Source organism: Lampetra planeri, chromosome 12, assembly GCF_965212315.1.
Source record: "Lampetra planeri chromosome 12, kcLamPlan1.2.h2, whole genome shotgun sequence".
NCBI lineage: Eukaryota > Metazoa > Chordata > Hyperoartia > Petromyzontiformes > Petromyzontidae > Lampetra > Lampetra planeri.
The window spans coordinates 13757420-13775703 of record NC_136118.1 but is presented as its reverse complement, the minus strand read 5'-3'; the positions used below and the strand labels follow the sequence as shown (position 1 = coordinate 13775703).

Sequence of the window (18284 nt, the reverse complement as noted above, 5' to 3'; positions counted from 1 at the left end):
AAAACACGGCCATGCTTTTCGTTTACAGATAAGAAACTGCTGCGCTACGAACCTGGCCGCCCCGGTTCAATTCCCGCTCATGGCCAACACTGTTCATCATTATCCAAATCGGTCATGAGCCTCACCCTCGGTTGGCTCAGCCTCAAATCAGCACCTGGTTCGGCGTGTCGTAAACATCGCCATTGGCGAGACAAAGGCGGCCGGGGTCACCCATCCCCTCGTGCGCCGTGCCGGCCTTCACAGGCGCTGCTCGTGAACAGCACTTGCTCCAAACGTCCGATAAGGCTATCCGTGGGATCTTTGTCATTGGGCTCCGAGGGCTTCCTGAGCTCTCAACAGAGGTTAAGGGACTCCGGCGTTGCTTTGTTGTCACTAATAGGCAACAGGGGCAGACTCCGTGAAAGTCACCTGGCTATGACTTTCAACTCTGTTCGTCTCATTAACAAAGTGCCAAACTCGTTTCCGAGAGCCCGGGATACATAAGCGAGGCCTGCATCTCTCCAAAGCGAGAGCCCGTCTAAGCGTGCGTGCTGTTGACAAATTCTGCTGCCACCGCCGCCGTGTTTCTCGTTACATCCCCGCACGGGGCGCGCACTCCACACTCCCACGCACACACACCCCCCAATAAAAATAACGACGTTGTCATTTGCCAAACAAAAACCCTGTGACGTCCCGAACGCAAGAGGTTTACAAAGGGTAATGAGCTGCCATTCAGTTGAGCGTTAATGCATCGAGCCTTTTCAAACAACCCTGACTGTGGCCGTGGGCAGCTCAATTTTGACCGTAATCAAGGTCAGTCCTACTTTTCACGGTAATTAAACTTTTCAGAGATTTAACAATTTTAGGTGGTAATCTACAGTCAACGTAAATGCACGCGTTTAGTCATAACAAATTAGTCTTTCGAACCTATGAATTGGCATTTTTATTACAATTGACAATGGACTTGAAATTTCAGCATATTAAAATGTAATTTCTGGTGACTATAAATAACTAGGACTGGAGACGAAATGGACCCAACTTCCTTATGTTTGTGTCCACCGTATGTCTATAAAATAGTATAACTGTAGGGCCCTATATATATCTGGCTAGATGGCATTCCAAATTTACAATCATGAGATCAAATCCCAGTCAGGGGCTCAGCCCATCATCCCTTTGGGATTGATAAAATAAGTACCACTGTTCAAGGTCAAAGTGGAATTTCCACCACTGGTGTATAGCAGCAAACAGTGATGAGGTTTGTTCCATGCTCGTTGTCATCAGGCAGATGTTGTGACTTGTATTAAAAGAGAAAGCCAACCTCCCTGGCCTTCTGTATTAAAGACACACATGTTGTTAGCAAGCACCTATTATGAGGGCCTTTTCAACACACACGTGTAACAGTGCAGCCAGAACCACACCGGTCAATGTCTGCTCCGTGCTGAATATCACGCGTTGCATGCGATTCCCATTTTTAGGCCTCGTCAGCCTAGGTGATGGACAAGACTAGATCGGAATACAATGGCCACTGATGTGCATGGTTGAGAATCAAACAAACGTGGCTTCATAGCAATATTCATCAACATCTGTACTGCTGACGCTATTTGGCCAAGTGCCGCTTGCGAGCACCCACGAAGGAGCTGTACACACCGATGAAGGCCGGTAACCGTGTTTCTTCCCAGTGTTTACACACCGCGAGAGGGCTGTGTCGACCTAGGGGAGTCCCACGACCACTTCAAATATCCGCTACAGATGTCAAGCTGTGCGCGGGAACCGAACACGAGGCACCAGGTTCGTAGTGCCGCTCGCTAAACACTTCACCACCGCTCCCAACGTGTGTGTGTGTGTGCAAATACAAAGACCCCCCATGTAGCCTTCACAGACTGTTAGTGAGGACGTAATGAAGGCCAACATGAAACACGTGGGGAGTGGATGGCCAGTACCATGCCCAAGCATGGTGCCCAAGCATGGTGTTGGCCAACCATGACCCAAATGGTCATGTTTACACACTGCACCAGGACTGGGTTGAGATATTCACTGTCACCGGTGTTGGCCGTGAGTGGGATTCAAACTCTGGTTGTCAGGTTCGTAGCGCAGCGCGCTAACCGCAGCGCCACCGCTCGCAACACGCAAATACACACGCGCGCGGGCAAACACGCCCACGCCGCGTACACTTAAACACAAATTATTGAAGATCAATACAGCGTATTAAAACCTAAAATGAATCTCGATTCATTTGTTGCAAAAACAAAGCCGATGATGAATGTGGCGCGGGAATGCATCACCGCGCAGGAGTGAACGGGCCGTGCGAGCGCGACGGAGTAACGCAGCCGTTCCTCTTTCACACAGACGAGTGGCCGGGCTCAGGGTGACCGGCTCAGGGTGGCCAGGGTCAGCGTGGCCAGGGTCAGCGTGGCCAGGGTCAGCGTGGCCAGGGTCAGCGTGGCGTGTTTCCTGTACTTCACCACGATGTGAAATCACAACCATGCCAACGCCGCGCAAGCACTGCCACGGTGGTGGTGGTGAGAGGCTCGTTGGCAGGGCCAGGAATATTTATGACTTGGGAGATTACCGGCTGTTCGAGAGACTGCTCACCAAAAAATCCGCATCCCTGCTTACTACTGCCATGGCAACGGCACGAGCCATTTCAGTGGTGGGCAGAACGTCGAGCACCCAGCCTGACAAAGCTGTGCAGATGTCCAACTTTGATTTAACGTGATAAAATACTCATGTCATCGCCATCACGAGCCAGGATCTATCCACCCTAGATCACGGCCATCTCTCTTGTGATGCCACAACCCATCGTTGCCGCTCCATCACAGATCTAATCCAGCGGGCACCGTTCTTTCCAACGGTGTGTATTGCCCAAGACCGCTTGCTCTTCTTAGTCAATCTCTAACCCAGAAGTTAAAAACAACAAAAAGGAGGCTGCAATGTTGGGCTCAGGATAAATATATAGAATGTTTTCGTGAGGTCAAAGTTGTGTCCATCCTCAAAATAATGAAGACGGAGATCATCTTCATTGGTGGACCTGGGCGTAACTAGTCAACTTAGCCATAGGATGCCCACTGTCACTTCATCAAACCTGGACACAGATGGACTGAGTTAATCCCGACCGGGATTTCAACCTTCTGGGAAGCGGTGGTGTAGCGGTTAGCACACTGCACTACGAACCCAGCGACCCAGGTTCGATTCCCGCTCACGGCCAACACCAGTGACGATTATTTGAACCAGTCCTGGGCCTCCCCTAGGTCGACTCAGCCTCAAATGAGTACCATGTGTGGTGTGCAAACAACGCCACTGGGGAGACAAAGGCGGTCGGGCGTGGTGCTGGCCACACACCCCCTCGTGTACCGTTCCAGCCTTCATAGGTGCTCCCGAACAGCGCATACCCCAAAAGCCTGTTAAAGGCTATACGTGGGGATATTTATCTTTGTTATAAATTGCGTGCAACATTGAGGGATTTGGCGAGTTCATTTGAAATTAATGTTCTTGGATTTGGAAGGAAACTGGGGCGCCCAGAGAAGACCACTGCAAGTAAAGTGAAAAGCACTGAGAAGTACACAGACAGGCAACAAATGTACTCGCTGTCCAACCAATCCCGCTGGCCACGTGGCAGCGCAGCGGACACGAGTCTCACATGGCACCGCGCCGAGCCATGATAGAGAAAAGCAATCTCAGCCGCCCGCCGCACGAGACCCGCTCGGGGTGGTCAACGCGCCCCGGAGACGGAGCTAGTCGCCACATCCCCCCAGCCGGTCGGTGTCTACGTGGGCGGGCGTCCGCTCATTGGAAATATCAGCCTGCTGCCGGGGCGTGAGGACAGCTTGGGACGAGCCAATTTTCCGCCCCCTCGGCACCGATTCCAACCAACGTCCGCCCAAGCACAGCTTGGGGCAGGGGGCACACGAAATACCAAAAAACTTGGTAACTTTTGATGTGTTTTTGGAAGATGTATCAACATAACGTACGTATAATCATTGTTATTATTTAAGCGTGCTTTTTTTGTCTTTTTTACCAAGGCCAGCTTCACGTTCTCAGCTGTGTGCTCCTTGGGATGTTCAGACAGCTGGGGGAGAAATTTGTCTGCCTGGAAAACAAATAACCCACGCCTAGTGGGGTGAATAAACACGACGAATAATCATCAGAAACAGCTTAGACACCCAGTCGGCGCACGACCTCCGGAGGGCGCGTGTTATTTGCTAGCCCTGGTCCCATCACCGCACGGACCGTCAACCCCCCACAGCATCCCGGTCGGCGCATTCAACGGAACGATTGTTGGAGGCTCGGATTGGCACTGGGCCGCCATGGGCGTGTGGGCTCCACACAGGAAGGGAGTGTCGGGCGGGAGAATCCCGTGCAGGGGAAACTCGTGTGCATTGGGCCCAGCTCTGAAGGCTGCCAGGAGAAAATTGGTTGCCACAGCAGCTGTCTCTGTGACACGGGGATTCGCATAATAGGGTCAACTTGGTCAAAACACAGTGGCGGCCGGGAGGCTTAAGCGCTGGGCCGACAACGGCGAGAAGCAAGCTACGAGCTAACAGATCGGGCTGCCCAACTGCGGCAAGTTGATGATCTCACCGTGGTTATCAACGGATTGCACGTAAACCATCAGTATAATTGGTTTGTCGCTTAATGGGGAAAAAATCCCACTCTGAGAATGAAACATTTTGGTTTGTCAGCAATGCCGGATAAGTGACCTATTAGAGTGACTCAAGAAGTCGTTCCGTCATATAAAATATCTGGTGCCGTTCTCCGACACGACGCGACGTTACGCCGATCGCACCCTCCGGGTTTCGGATCAAAATGTGCCCGTCTCACGACAAGTAATGCCATGTATCACAATCGGAACGTAATTGAAAATAGCAAGAGCAAAAGCCTCGTGCACGCCTCAGTGCGAGAGGCATCTACACAAGTCGGACTGAATGTCAGCGTTGCTGACGTATGAGAAGCACGCGGCGCTCGTGAAGATGGGGGGGGGGGGGGCGCATACCCGCTCGCACAGATCAGGCCTGCCGCCTCCAGTGCGCCCACAGGACAATTTTTTCTCTCTTTCCTCTCCTTCTGCGCACCAAAGGGTGGCTCGCGTCAGCACTTCTGCCTTAAAAGTACAACACAGCAATAGCGTTGGCTTCTCGCTCCAATCGGATCATTTGCAAAAAGTGGCCAATCAGCACGGGAGCTTTATAAAAGCAATTAACTGCAAGGAGTCTTTGGTAGTGCTCAGCACCAGCATACTTGCACGCTCAGAGGTGGAAAGGACACTGAAACGTGGCGTACCTGAAACACGGCGTACCTGCGTGCCCACCCAACGCAACAAATTTGATTATATTGGTCGCGAAAGCCTCGGTGTTAAACCAAAGTAATGAACACTCTGTGCGGAGTGTGTAACGGTACGACATCCGGTGTTGGATACGAGGCACACCAAAGTGAATTCAAGAAGAAGTTCCGTCACCTGTCGGGCACCATTCTCTGACGTGAGGGGAGATTACACAGCTCACCACACAAGGATTCCCGATGGAAATATCTCTGTCTCGTGAAATGACTTCACCGGCACCATGCGAACATAAACGGGAGGAAAACAAGTTTCACTTCATGCTTTGACGAGCACTGGGGGTGTTGTGTCAGCGTGTGGAATTTCCACCACTGACATAGGGCCAGCATTTATCATGCAGCGAGTGCTTTTTATGGCTTTACTTGCGGATCTCAACAACTAGGAACGTCGCAATCCCCCCCTCCCCCCCGTGCCTGCAGAACCTGTGGTGGCTGCGATGCCGTCATGAACCAACAGGGAGGGCCACACCAAACAATCACAAATGGTACACACATCAGTCTAAAATAAATTAGTCACATGCAGAAATTCAAAGCATGCATCTTCAGCGTAACGATCAACTTTAACGCGTGATTTGATTAATCATTACACGCCTTTCGGCAACCATCAAAGCAATAATCGGAGTGTGAGCTGACGAGTGTCCTCCCAGTCGGCTTACCAAGTGTTCACCACCTCAATTCATTGGCACTAAAGCCAGTGGAGTCCAACATAATGATATTGCCCAAAGACTGGCACTGCCCCTTCACGAACGAACGCTATTTGCTCTTCCGATTATGACGGCGGGAATATTAATCGTGGTGTCCGCGCTGTTTTTACACCATGGATATTTGACTGTGAATCTCGATCCCATGCCTAATGAAATGTAACCCCCGTGTCTCAAACGAGACCTGACTGCAAATGTAAATGATGGTTAAGATCTGTTGTGCTTACTCGGCAATATATGCATTGCGTTTAGCAGCTAGGCAGGTCGCACTGTGGCTCCAGCGCTTGACTTACAACTTACAAATAAAAGGTTGAGAGTTGAATTGCTGAGCCCGTCCTCATTGCACCGAAGCATTTTGCGGGAAGTCAACATGCGGTCGTCCCAAGGAGAGAACAACCTCAGCCAGAGGAACGTGGAATGTTTTACCACTGGCTCAGTGGCATCAATGAAGATGAGCACAGCGCCATGCTTGTTTGAGAATGGAGACGCTTTGACTTTGAGTGAATCGTCTGAATATGCGTTTCGTGTTTTTTTTTTATATACACAGCAGCAATTTGAGTTAACTGCACGAATGCTGTAAGAGAAATTTTGTTTTTTTATTGAAGTGGAATCGATTCCACCAGCGTTTCCTCTTGCGTATATCACGCAGCCGGACACACTGGCAGATGCATAAGTGAGTGTGGCCCGCTGATAAGTGTTATATGTAGGAGGAGGTTTGCTGTGCTGCACAATTGGCAGTCACATTGAATGTCAGCTAAAAGTCAAATTCGTTAAATAAGCAATGAGGCAGCGCTCCTCCCTGTCGGCTGTCCTAAGCAAAGGGGTGGAAATTCCATGTGCCTATGGCAGGATCGAATCGTACCCCGATCAGGATTTGAGCTGTGCTACGGCGCCGCTGGCCGATTATTACGCCATTTGACGGCATCCAAGATTAATTGTGAAAGTCGGTCAGCCAAATTGTTCTCTTTATTAGGAAAGCAGTCACTCGCCCTTCACCCGCTCAATAACGGCGCCTTTCTCATCAGCACATTCGCTTTGCCCGCATAGGCGAGAGGCTTGAACTCCCACGGACGTGCCATCTGCCAGCAGCGCGTGGACCTCGCGCTCGTCAACACGGCTCACAGGAGAGCATGGCCCCCTTCAGGTCCAGATTTTCTCACCGGGCGATTAGGTCGCTCATTTTCCTCTGCTGCACCCCCCCCCTCCCTACCCAATAGTCTGGGACTCCCATCCTCCAGCCATCTGTGCTGCCGACTCTCCCACACGTCCTGTTTCGACTCAAGACCGCTTCTTACAAAAAGAAGCGTGCCCCGTTTGTGGACAGCACCTATAGATGTGGTCACATGTAGACAGCGTATAAAGCCACAGCTGTACAGCAGCGTGCGCAAGTCAAGAAAGATCAAGGTGTCATCATGGCCAGTGCCACTAAAGCCACCGCACCTCGACTGTTGTGCAGTCGCCACTTGACCTCCTGTAGTGTCACAGCACCCTAACACCTGGCTGTATGCGGGTCTTGTTGGTCACTAATGACTGGGTGCCTATTGCAATGCCAGAGAATTGCAGCCTCATCTTCCTGATGACATCGAAAATCTTCTCCATGCCCATCTATTTCGCTTAACTTCCAAGTAACTTGATCCAGCAATGACATTCCTAACTTGCACTTGCCAGGCAGTGGTGGTGCACGCCTGTAATCCAGCGCTGCAGAGTCGAGGCTTGGTGGATCGCACAGACACAAGTTGTTCCCGTGGGCATCTAGGTGCCGTACCCTGGGCTTGCCTCCAGAATGTGGTACACAGCAGTTGTGGACTCCACCTGTTCCTTCTGTATGGGACAGTGTCTTGCCCCATTGCACGCGTGGGTTCTCTCGGGGGCGCTCTGGTTCCCTCCCGCATGTAAACATTAGCTGACCGAAATAATCTGAAAACATAAAGGACCGCAGATCTTGGACAAATGTTGGCACCGGTTCACCGCCTGGATGACGTTTTCCCCTCCTGTGCATGGTTCCTCGCACCTCCAAATCATTCTCTCTTTACAAACTGAAATTGCTGGAAGCACCATCACGTGTCCACAAGTGCCGATGTTTACACATTACTGCTGGGACTCGCTCAAGACTGAGTCGACCCAGAGGAGGCCCAGGACTGGTTCCAATTTCCAACGCTGTTATTGATCATTAGCGATTTTACATGACATTTGTGAAAAATAACTTTATGGATGATGGGATTCTAATTATTCAAATTACGAGCAGGAATCGAACTGGGGTAGCCGGGTTCGTAACGCAGTGCACGCGAACCACGACAACGCTGCTCTCCCACACATGCGTGCGCACGCACACAGAATCATAAATCATACATTTGGGTGGTTAACAATGAAGATGAACCCAGGAGACTAGGCCCCTGCGGGGGCTTTGTGCACCGACACGCGAGATGTCCGGCTGCACAGCCCACTGGTTAACCTTTTCCACCGGACTGAGTTGCTGCCTTTGTTTTCCCGCCCGCTCGGGACGACTCGGCGGAGCCCCCGCGGGGGGAGAGCTTCTCCGCCCAGGCTTAAAGGAACTCTCCGTGCGCCCAGTGGCTCGCTCCGTGCACATACCTGACGGACACTGCACCCTATTTATGTGCAAATGAGCCATTTATTAATGTGCAAATTAGCCGAGGGACCTTGATTACCTTTGGTTACTGATGAGGAAAGGAAAAAAAAGACAACTAAGAAAAGGGAAAGATAAAACAGATGAAGCCTTGGCGGTAGAATCTAAGGCCGTCTCTGATTCTCAATCTCGTCTCCCCTCGCAGCCCCGTACAGGATGAGATAAAAACGCCGCCAAAGAATGAACGCTGTGCAGCGGGGTGCTGTGAGATATTTGCAGCCGTTTGACGGTTCCACAAGCGACACCATGGATATTTCCCACCCAATACGGGTGCATTGGGAGGCACAGGCCTCCAAAGGCAGGCTTTGCCAGGGCGTGACAATTCGAGATTTGTATGGCAGGGACTGGTCTCCGCGACGGTAACCGAGATGAAGTTTGTGACCTTTCCAAGCGCTTTCTTTCACCTGCGAACCCTCGCGGTTTCCTGAGCAGTGGAGAGGATCGCGGTTCACATGACAACCGTGAATAATAAGGAATTGCCGATAAAACTAAAGTTGCAGATCAGGGGAGTGATTACACGTATTGAGTTTTACAAAATGTTTTGGAAACACAGAACCCGGCTGAACGCCATGAAGTCAAACACAAGGCACATTATTGGGCAGTGATTATTTCCATTGGTATTGAGCTAGTGGAGGAAGTTGTACATTATCACAATGAAGACCTATCAAGAATACACACAAGAGATTAAATCACACACATGTCGGCTATGACAACTTTTAAAAAGGTACAGATTATATGAGCATTAGGTCAGCGGTTGAGAGCTGGTGTTAGAAATGCCAAATTTCTTCGGCAGGGACCATTTTGTTCCTATATAACCAAACCACCGCTGACTCGCCACATCGTGGTGCTCATTGCAATTATCCAGGAGGAATTTGAGCATGCACACTGCAGCACCTCCCATTTACGCATTGCTAAGGAACATAAAATCTAAGAGCATATCCCTCCTTCTCAAGTGAGCACGAGGCGACGCTCATCTCCATCCGTTGCCTGGAGACGGTTGTTAGTGGGGGGATCAGTCTCTGAATAGGGCAACCAGTGTCCAAGTGCTTCCTCTTCAATGAATTCTGTCACTGAACAATCGTGAGGAGTGTGGGTTGATCACAGAGTACACCCTCCCCCCCTCAAACAAGAGCCACTGGTAGGACTAGAACAAGTGACGGGAATTCCACTTAGAGGTGGAAGTGTAAAATACGATTAGAAATACCATGAACATGAATCGCTAAAAGCTGTTCATAGCTGGGTGGTCACTTAAAATATTTGGGCCAAGCAAAGCAATAATGTGAGCCAACTTCTGTGCACGGCAGACATTTGCCGGCGTTTGTTCGTGAGCAATGAGCGCAAAAAAAACCTCCTGTGGTGTCACAAAACGAAAATGAATGGGTGCCGCAGAAAGACAAGGTCACTTATGTTTCAATATCGCCTCAGCTGACGGGCTTTGCTGCATCAGCTGAAATAATTTGTCTGTTATCACGCCAGGGAAAACCTGGCACGTGTCTGCCTCCCGCCCACCAGCGAGCAGACACAAACACACGCGCGCACACGTACGCACGCACGTACACGGGGGAGGGTGGGGGGGTTGGCAGGGGGGCATTCATAATGAGCGCCCTCCGTCAGCTGCTCAACGAAGGGGATACAAGCTGCTGTCAAAGCTGTCTTGGTGCCCCGCCTGGAAGCCTGGGTAGGCGTGCACCTGGGCCGGTGCACCCCGAGTGACCGTGCTTACCGCATATGCTCGTTTCAATATTTTACCGCCGGTGTTAATATATATTTTTTAACGTACCGTACTTTTATAAACTCTGTCTGGAAGGAAACTCTCTACGGCAGCTTTACCTCTGCCAAAGCGTCTTTTTAAAATCGAAGAGTTGTGGATTATTTAAAATAATTAAATACAAAACAGAAATGAAATAAGGTTATGCCCCAAAAGCCTGTCAAGGTTCTACGGTGCCTTTGTCTGGTGTAAATCACGATACATGCAGCACATTTAAAAGTACACGCTTGCACTATACACAGTTATTTTACATATGCAAGTATGCATACAAACACAGTCATGTAAGTTCAAACGTACATTATTGAAATCTGTTGATGAAAAAACTCACTACACATTCCCATTACACTGTGTACAATACGTCCAAGATGTCACATTAGTTTAAGGCTGACCAAATTCGATGAACCTCAATATTTAACTGAATGATGTGCAATGTTAATGTCCAATGCCCCGCATGCATAAAGACACAACAACAACGGCAGCCTGCATGTGCCACTAAGTGGTGGCTACGTCACCACGGTGCTTGCTTCTGGCTAGGTGCACTTTGAGGCCACATGGGAGTGTGGCGCAGACTCGCTGGCAGGTGGTCACATGATAGACCAAGACGAAATGGATTCACGAACCTTGGTGATCGGCACACACGCATACACATACGTGCTACGTACGTTCATCTCACAGGAACAAATGTACTTCCAGCGCCGTGAGCATTCTGCTGCTTGTGCTCTCGCCGAACAAGCAACCGCAAGGTACGAGCACGTGAGATGTTTGCACTGAACGAGGATTCACTTGGCAGAGATTAAAATAAGTTGATAGCCACAGAGAAGAGGAGGAGGAGGAGGCGCCCGGAACTCACCATGAGAAGGGAGTTGTGGTCCATGGCGATGACAGTTCTATTCACGGTCCTCAGCAGCGACTCCATGATGAGCTGGATGTGCATCTCTGTAGGGCCCTGCGCACGCACGCACGCACCAACGTACGGAGACAGAGACGACACACTCAGCCTCGTAGACCGCGGGGGCTTGCGGACATTTCACGAGCGCCTCTTCGTGACAACACGGCACACGTGGGGAGCTTGTGCTGCAAACAACTCTTCCAGGAATGGAAGATCAATGACTCGTCAAAGTGAGAATGTGGTGAGGTGCCAACCATCAAGCGTATCGCTGGTTACTCGAGTCTTCTGATGGAATGGGTGGACTCCACTCAGCTCCCACCCCAGATGCCAGGGAATGGCTTACATTAACAATACAATCGTAACCTGTTGCTTAGTTCAAACGCCATCTGAAACATGAGTTGACAACACTCCGAGACACCTTTGGCTCAATTTAAGGCTGAGCGAAAGTAGCGGATACACCACGACTAGTATTTAACACCATGTGCCACTGATGGACATGGCCAGGAATCAAACCAATATGACTGCTCCGTAAAGACAAAGATTCCCCGCATAGCATTAACAGACTTGTTGTGGCAAGTTCTGTTAGCGAGCAGCAACTATAAAGGCCGACACAGCACACGAGGTAGTGAGTGGCGAGCACCACGTCCGGCCACTTTTGTCTGCCGTGTAGCAATGTTTACACACCGCACCAGGTACTCATTTGAGGCCGAGTCGACCTAGGGCAGGACCACGCCCGTTTCAGATAATCATCACTGGTGTATGGCCATGAAAGGGAATCGAACTCGGATCGCCGGGTAGGTAGCGCAGTACGCTAACCACTGTGCCACAGCTCCACACACACACATATACAGTATACAAAACGATGTCTTTGACAAGTGTTACCTCTGGCAATGACGGATGATACCAGTCCAAGGACTGGTAAGTGGCAGAGGCCGATTGCAAATATCTCAGAAACACAATTTTGATGTCAACATCTGTATCGACGCCGTACGATGCCCCCAGAAGCACCGTAAACTCAGCCTAGACGCATTATTCAACGAACGTTTCACCGAGCGTTTGAAGGCAGCGTACGACGATGGCGAGGTTTTCATTAAAACACATTTTTGGCCTCGGCTTGGTTTATTAAGCCATGAAATAAGACGCCGCTCACTGATGCCATTGAATGCGAGCGCTATAGAAATTGACAGCAGCTACTATGAATATATTTTCATCAATTATGAATTGCTACAGCTCACAGATTTTACAGTTTATTACCTATTAAATTACGTGTAAATATAAGCATGCAAGACCTGTTATGTTTGGCTCTTATAATAATGGACATACCAGGTGTCATTTCTTCACAGGCTACAACACTGATTCAGAAAAGTTGTAAGGTCAAAGTGCACCTGCTTGGAAACACTGTGTTGGAAAACAGACACGAATAGACCTTCTTGGTCCAAGGGACTTTAGCTTTTATTTTAATTGTGTTGCTGTTCCAGGCCCTTGCTTAGTTTTTGTGTGGTTACCAAGCTACTTTGCACAGGATGTAATTTCGGATATATCTTCAAGCGTTTTGTGTCGCGTTAAACTCTTTGTTGTTTTGTTATGCGGCTCATCTCCTTGTCCTCGCATCTTGAAGAAGGCACTCGATGTCTGCCGGGTATCTCATCTCATCTGGAAGAGCAAAGACTTATTGAGTGAAATATAGTTGCTATGCGAGCTGGAAATGCCTGTATCACTTGAGAAAAGATAGCCAACGTCCGAATGGGATAATGGAGGGGTACAGGTCAGATCGAGTTCGTGAAATGCACATTCAAAAGCCAGATATCGAGGGGAGACACCTCGGGCGAGGACACTAAGAGGCAACCTTCGTGGTGAGGTGTCAACTGTGTGGCAGTTGTTGGCCCTGGAAGGAAGGAAGAAGTAATCGCAAGATGTGGTCACATCAATGGCACTGGAAATGATGACCTATTGGCCTTCGTGTGGGGGAGAAAGTCTCTGCTAAATTAAGTGGAATTCAAATTTAGTATTGGCCATCTTCAAATTATCCATCCACCCTTTGAAAGGCTGAGCTGACCAAGGTGAGGCGCAGGTCACGTTCAGAATTAAGTGATGACTTGTGTTTACTTATCTTAAATCTACGCAAATTCAGCATGTTCAATGTGCATAAAGCTACACTTTCAGTTTACAAAAGGATCAATAAGTTTTGAAACGGACCAACTTCCATCACTCCGATTACCACTCCATTCACAACGCCACTACGCAAAAGGCAATCAACCCCACTATGAATAGCACCGGTAGACAGAATAAAATTACCCCAATGTGAATTCTGTAATAACTACAGAAGACTCGTTGAAATTATGATCGTAGATTGGATGACCAAGAAATAAGCCCATTATTACACACGACCTTTCATGGCGTCGCTGTTAACGAAATCGCGTTGGCCAACAGCTGGATATTTGTCCGTTTTATAACCGCCTTCACACGCTGATGACTACTTGTGCTTTGAGTTTTCTCAGGATGAGGGGGTCCCAGTTCACAGCAATAGAGGCAGGGAAGATGGAAATGTGCGCTTGAGAATCGCACTAGTGAGGACTCAGCACAGAAGACACTGCCTGCTGGTGAGCACACCTGGCACTGAAGGGACAGCTTGCAAGGGTTGGGAGGTTCAAATCTAAACTTCACTTGGGTATTGTGCCAAGCCTATGCTGTGGTGTGCTATTAAACACCCCGTGGTGTCTCTCACTAACACGTGACAATGTGTGCTGTGGCACGCCGGACGATGCCTCGATTGTAAAGTCCATTCAGCGGACCTGAGAATGTGGTAGAAATTCCACATTTTCATCGCGCGTGCCAGTCTCTCCATAAGTTGACCACCGTTGAGAAAACTAAATTGGGTGGTATCCATTTCCAGACAACTCTCCTTTCTTCCTCCATGACAAAATTATTCATGAGAAATTGTCGAGACATCCACAGCAGGACCCTCTCCTTGGAAACAAAGAACCAAGAAGTCCCAAGACTCAATTGAATCTTTCCTACATAAATAAAAGCCTAGTAAATTGTAAAAAAACAACATCCGTCCATTTGGTTGTCATTTAACCGACGGCATCGGAACAAAATGGGTTGGTTCAGCAAGAGCTGATTCAATCAGGACCATCAGCAGCCCCTCAGACACGCGAGAACACGCAGTGCGGAATATGTTATTTTGGAAAGAACTGGGCTCGATGTAGATCGTTCACTGTTTAGGGCCGGGTGGGAGACACGTACAAACCTTGTACAATAAAAACAAAAACGGGCAATAAGAACAAACGGCATTACTCTCCTGTACGGCAGCTGTCAGGGAGATGGAGAAGCGAATGTTTTGGATCACGTGTCAAAATAAATGCTGCATCGGTCATCAAATAGACGGAGAGCGGTTTTGCGGTGGGTCAGCCAGAGAAAATATCTCAACAGGGACACGCACTCAACCGTTGCAGCGTAGCGCTACAACTGCGTACACAACGACCGTACAAAACCGGACAAACATCAACATTCCAAGCAGGGGGGGGGGCTTCCAGCAGCCAGATCCTTGATGCATTTATTTGATGATTTCTCGCACCGTGCCTTTAGGTGGCAAAGTGTGCCACTGTTTTAATGGTGTACTGTTATGATGAGGGATTTGTGCTTTTTGTTCTTGCGCGTGGCAATATGTTCAGGAGCTAAATGCCAATGTCGTGGTCTGCTAGCCCAGTGGGCTTCAGGAGAGAGTTTGGATAGTTTGTGTAGTGTTGCTATTATCCCAGAGTGGGCTTGAGGAGATAGTTGGTGTAGTGTTGCTATTCCTCCTGCACAAGGAGCGCAGGCTACAGTAGTTTACTATATTATATAGTCCATTGTTTGGGGTGTATGGCCACAGTGGATTATATCTTTAATTTTCCATTTATGAAGGTGTGCGCACGGCAGCGTGTTGATGTTTCAATCCGGTTGATCGTTACGCCGGTGTCTTCGAGCAATGTCAATGCCAGAAGGTGCGACTTTTGTCAAACGAAGTGTTTGTTTTGGACATCCCCAACGTTCCACTCTGTTCGCCAGCATCCTTCTGGACCTGGGTCAGACTCTAGGATGGTGGCAGCGTGATTCCAGAAGGGGGCATCGGGACTTGATTTGGCGGTGAGGTCGATTTTGTTCAGATCTCGTTTGCCTTTGGCAAGAAAAATTTTTATACTCGCACGCTTGTATATAAGCGGTCGTGAGCAGTTGCGCTACGCGGTGGCTTACAGAAGAGACAGACGCCACTGGAACCACGATGCGCTCTGCAATCTGCTGCGACTCGTTTAATCGCGTGCACGTTCGCGGACTTTTTTACCTACGTGACTTTACCGAAAAAACCTAAGAGCATGAATCCTTGCAGTCACGAAAGCTTCAAATCCAGAATTAAAACTTACGATTGGTTGTTAGAGACGTGGGTGGAGCTAACCAGCAAAGGGGGCGGGGCTATGCTACAGCAGGGCGTGGCCATGGACTGCATCCGTGCCAGATGCGCGCCAGTCGAGAAACCGCGTGGAGCGTGCGAACCGTGACGCCACAACATAAGACGACAGCCACGGTCGTTCATTCCTATACAATGCTTTATGCGCGGCGGCAACGACGTCAAGGGTGTCTTACCCGTTTATACAACGTGGTTACCTCTGATTGAAGGCGAAAAAGTGTGTAACTCAAAGTCAAATCGAGGGAGACAGAAGAGAGCAGGGAGTTTGCTTCCAACTAACAAACTTAAGACTAACTTCCATTCTTCTACACACACATATATATATATGACCTTGCAAACAAGTAAAACTTCAAATACTTAATTACAACTGTGTATTCAAAAAAAAGTTTTATGCTAATGCATCGTTCTTTCCGCAAAGGAAACTTTTCCTTGTGTAACAAACACGGTGGCTGAACTTTTCTCATTTAATGCCAATAAAGCGGCTTGCTCCCTCTCCGTGCCTCCGCTGACAACTGCCAGCTCCATCGATTAGGGTTCCGAAAACGCGACGCGACGCTGGCTGCGGCGGTGCTGATGTTATTTGATCGTATTGATCTCTCGGTGCATTCGTGATAGAATCCAAGCAACCCGTGGCTCTGCATTTCTGAAAAAAGCTCCCCACTCCTAATAAGCTTTCAGACCTTTAAAGAAGCGGATTGAAGCACACTCACATGCGCATGACAACCCAGAATAATAAAGACACCCATAAATGCCATCGACCAAACTGTTTAAACCGCACAGACCATTGCTGCACCAACAGTCGGCTCACCGATTAGGTGTGGTACGTCACATACGTCACATGGGATGGGGCCGTGCGGTCAACGCCATGCTCCGCCGCATTTTTCTCCCCTTTGCGGACATCGGCCATGCTCTCTGCAGGCCGAGTCCACCTAGGGGGGTTCCCCGTGCGAGGTTCGGATACAAACAGCCGCTCGAATAGAGTATTCGTCCCCGATTCACCATTGCCGGAATCGAAAGCGTCATGAGCCATGCAAAAGGCCGCTTTAGAAGCAGGCGCGGCTGAACGGGTGCCACCACAAGGGGCATAGTAGGGGGGGTCGGGCAGGCACATCGTTCCGCTGCCGTCGAGGAAGACGAGCATCCCTTTGGTGTCTGGAGCACCGCAACAAGACGGCTCCTCACCGTACAGGGACGTGCGCCGTGTAAACCAAAGCGATGGAGACAAGCAACGTCCCAGCACTTCGCGAACTCGAAGACCTTGTCTTCTTTTACCGTCGTCACTATTCGTGGGCGGGAAAAGAAATCAAGCGAGGGACTTCAGCTACCGTCAAGCAGCAGCAGCAGCAACCGCAGCAGAAAAATATATATAAGAGCAATCTGATGCGTGCCGAGACTTTTCAGGCCTGCGGGAAGCAGCTGTTGTAAATCACGACAGTCACAGTCACAAGCGCTCAGTGGCCCTGCACTGCTAAGACTGGCACAGCTGGATTACCAAGGGGCTACTACAAAATTCATTTCAACATTTTATTTTTTTTAAAAGTTGCTTATTGCTTCCTCGGGTTCTCATTGACCTTGGTCTCGAAAAAACACCTCAGGGTGCAGTGACGGGACACCATGAGGGTGCGAACGGAGCAACGCGACCTGCACGGAGCCGAGATCGCTGAGCGGAAATTGGAGTCGTGGCAGACATTCGGCGAGCCTGCTCCTAAGCTGGGTCTGCATGGCGCCGATGATTCGACTCAAGGCGACGGTGAACCAAGGACGCATTCTGCACGCTGCATATGTTCATTTGGCGACGCTACACTGGCAGTGGTGCACAAGCACTCTTAAACAAGAAACGCAACACACTCGGCAACAGCACTGCGTGCCTTAAAAGAAAAAAAAAAGAAAATCGGCGACATCGGGTAATGGTCCTGCTTTCATAGCCCGTACACAGAGATGTTGGGCGACCCTCGTGTAGTTACGTCTGCCAGCTCACGGCGCTACGTAATAATATGCGGCTTTCGCCTCTGTTTATGGACTACAAATAAGGTCCATTGCCCGAAACGCCACCAATTTTGATTATATATTTTTTCCTTTTACGCCAGTGAAGTTTTGAGGAGAGTGTTGAGTTCTGTCAACATGCCCACGACAATGAGGATAGCAAAGAGGTAGTGACGTCTCAATTACGAGAGCGGGCGGGTGGCCCACGGTTTTATAATGTGCATGTACGGCCCACGGAGCCAGCCACACTGAGAGATCCTGGGTTTTAATCTGGGCTTCAGCCACCCTGCATTGAAACCGGGTTCTCAAGAACACCATGGATGGTCTTGGCACCGGTCACTGCCAAATGGACACAAAAAAGTAACCTCTGAAATGAAGAATTGTTCTTTAATGCACTCATATGGGGGGCGGGCGGGGGAAATGTGTTCACGAGATAGCTATTTTAAAAGTCACGTGGGGCTACAACACCCAGCGTGAATAAGAGGCCAATTGAATTAACTCCGTGAGTAATTCCGTAACGTCACTTGTGACACTGAGAG

The 18284-nt window shown here is 49.5% G+C and overlaps 1 protein-coding gene across 2 annotated transcripts in view; it reads right to left on the bottom strand.

The window, feature by feature from the left end:
• The window catches only part of LOC144721730 (dedicator of cytokinesis protein 1-like), a 311613-nt gene that overhangs the window by 170358 nt on the left and 122971 nt on the right, over positions 1 to 18284 (bottom strand). For both annotated transcript variants that reach the window (XM_078599607.1, XM_078599608.1), the window contains exon 27: positions 11277 to 11372. In XM_078599607.1, coding sequence (XP_078455733.1) covers positions 11277 to 11372 — 96 coding nt within the window. The remainder of the gene's footprint in view (positions 1 to 11276; positions 11373 to 18284) is intronic.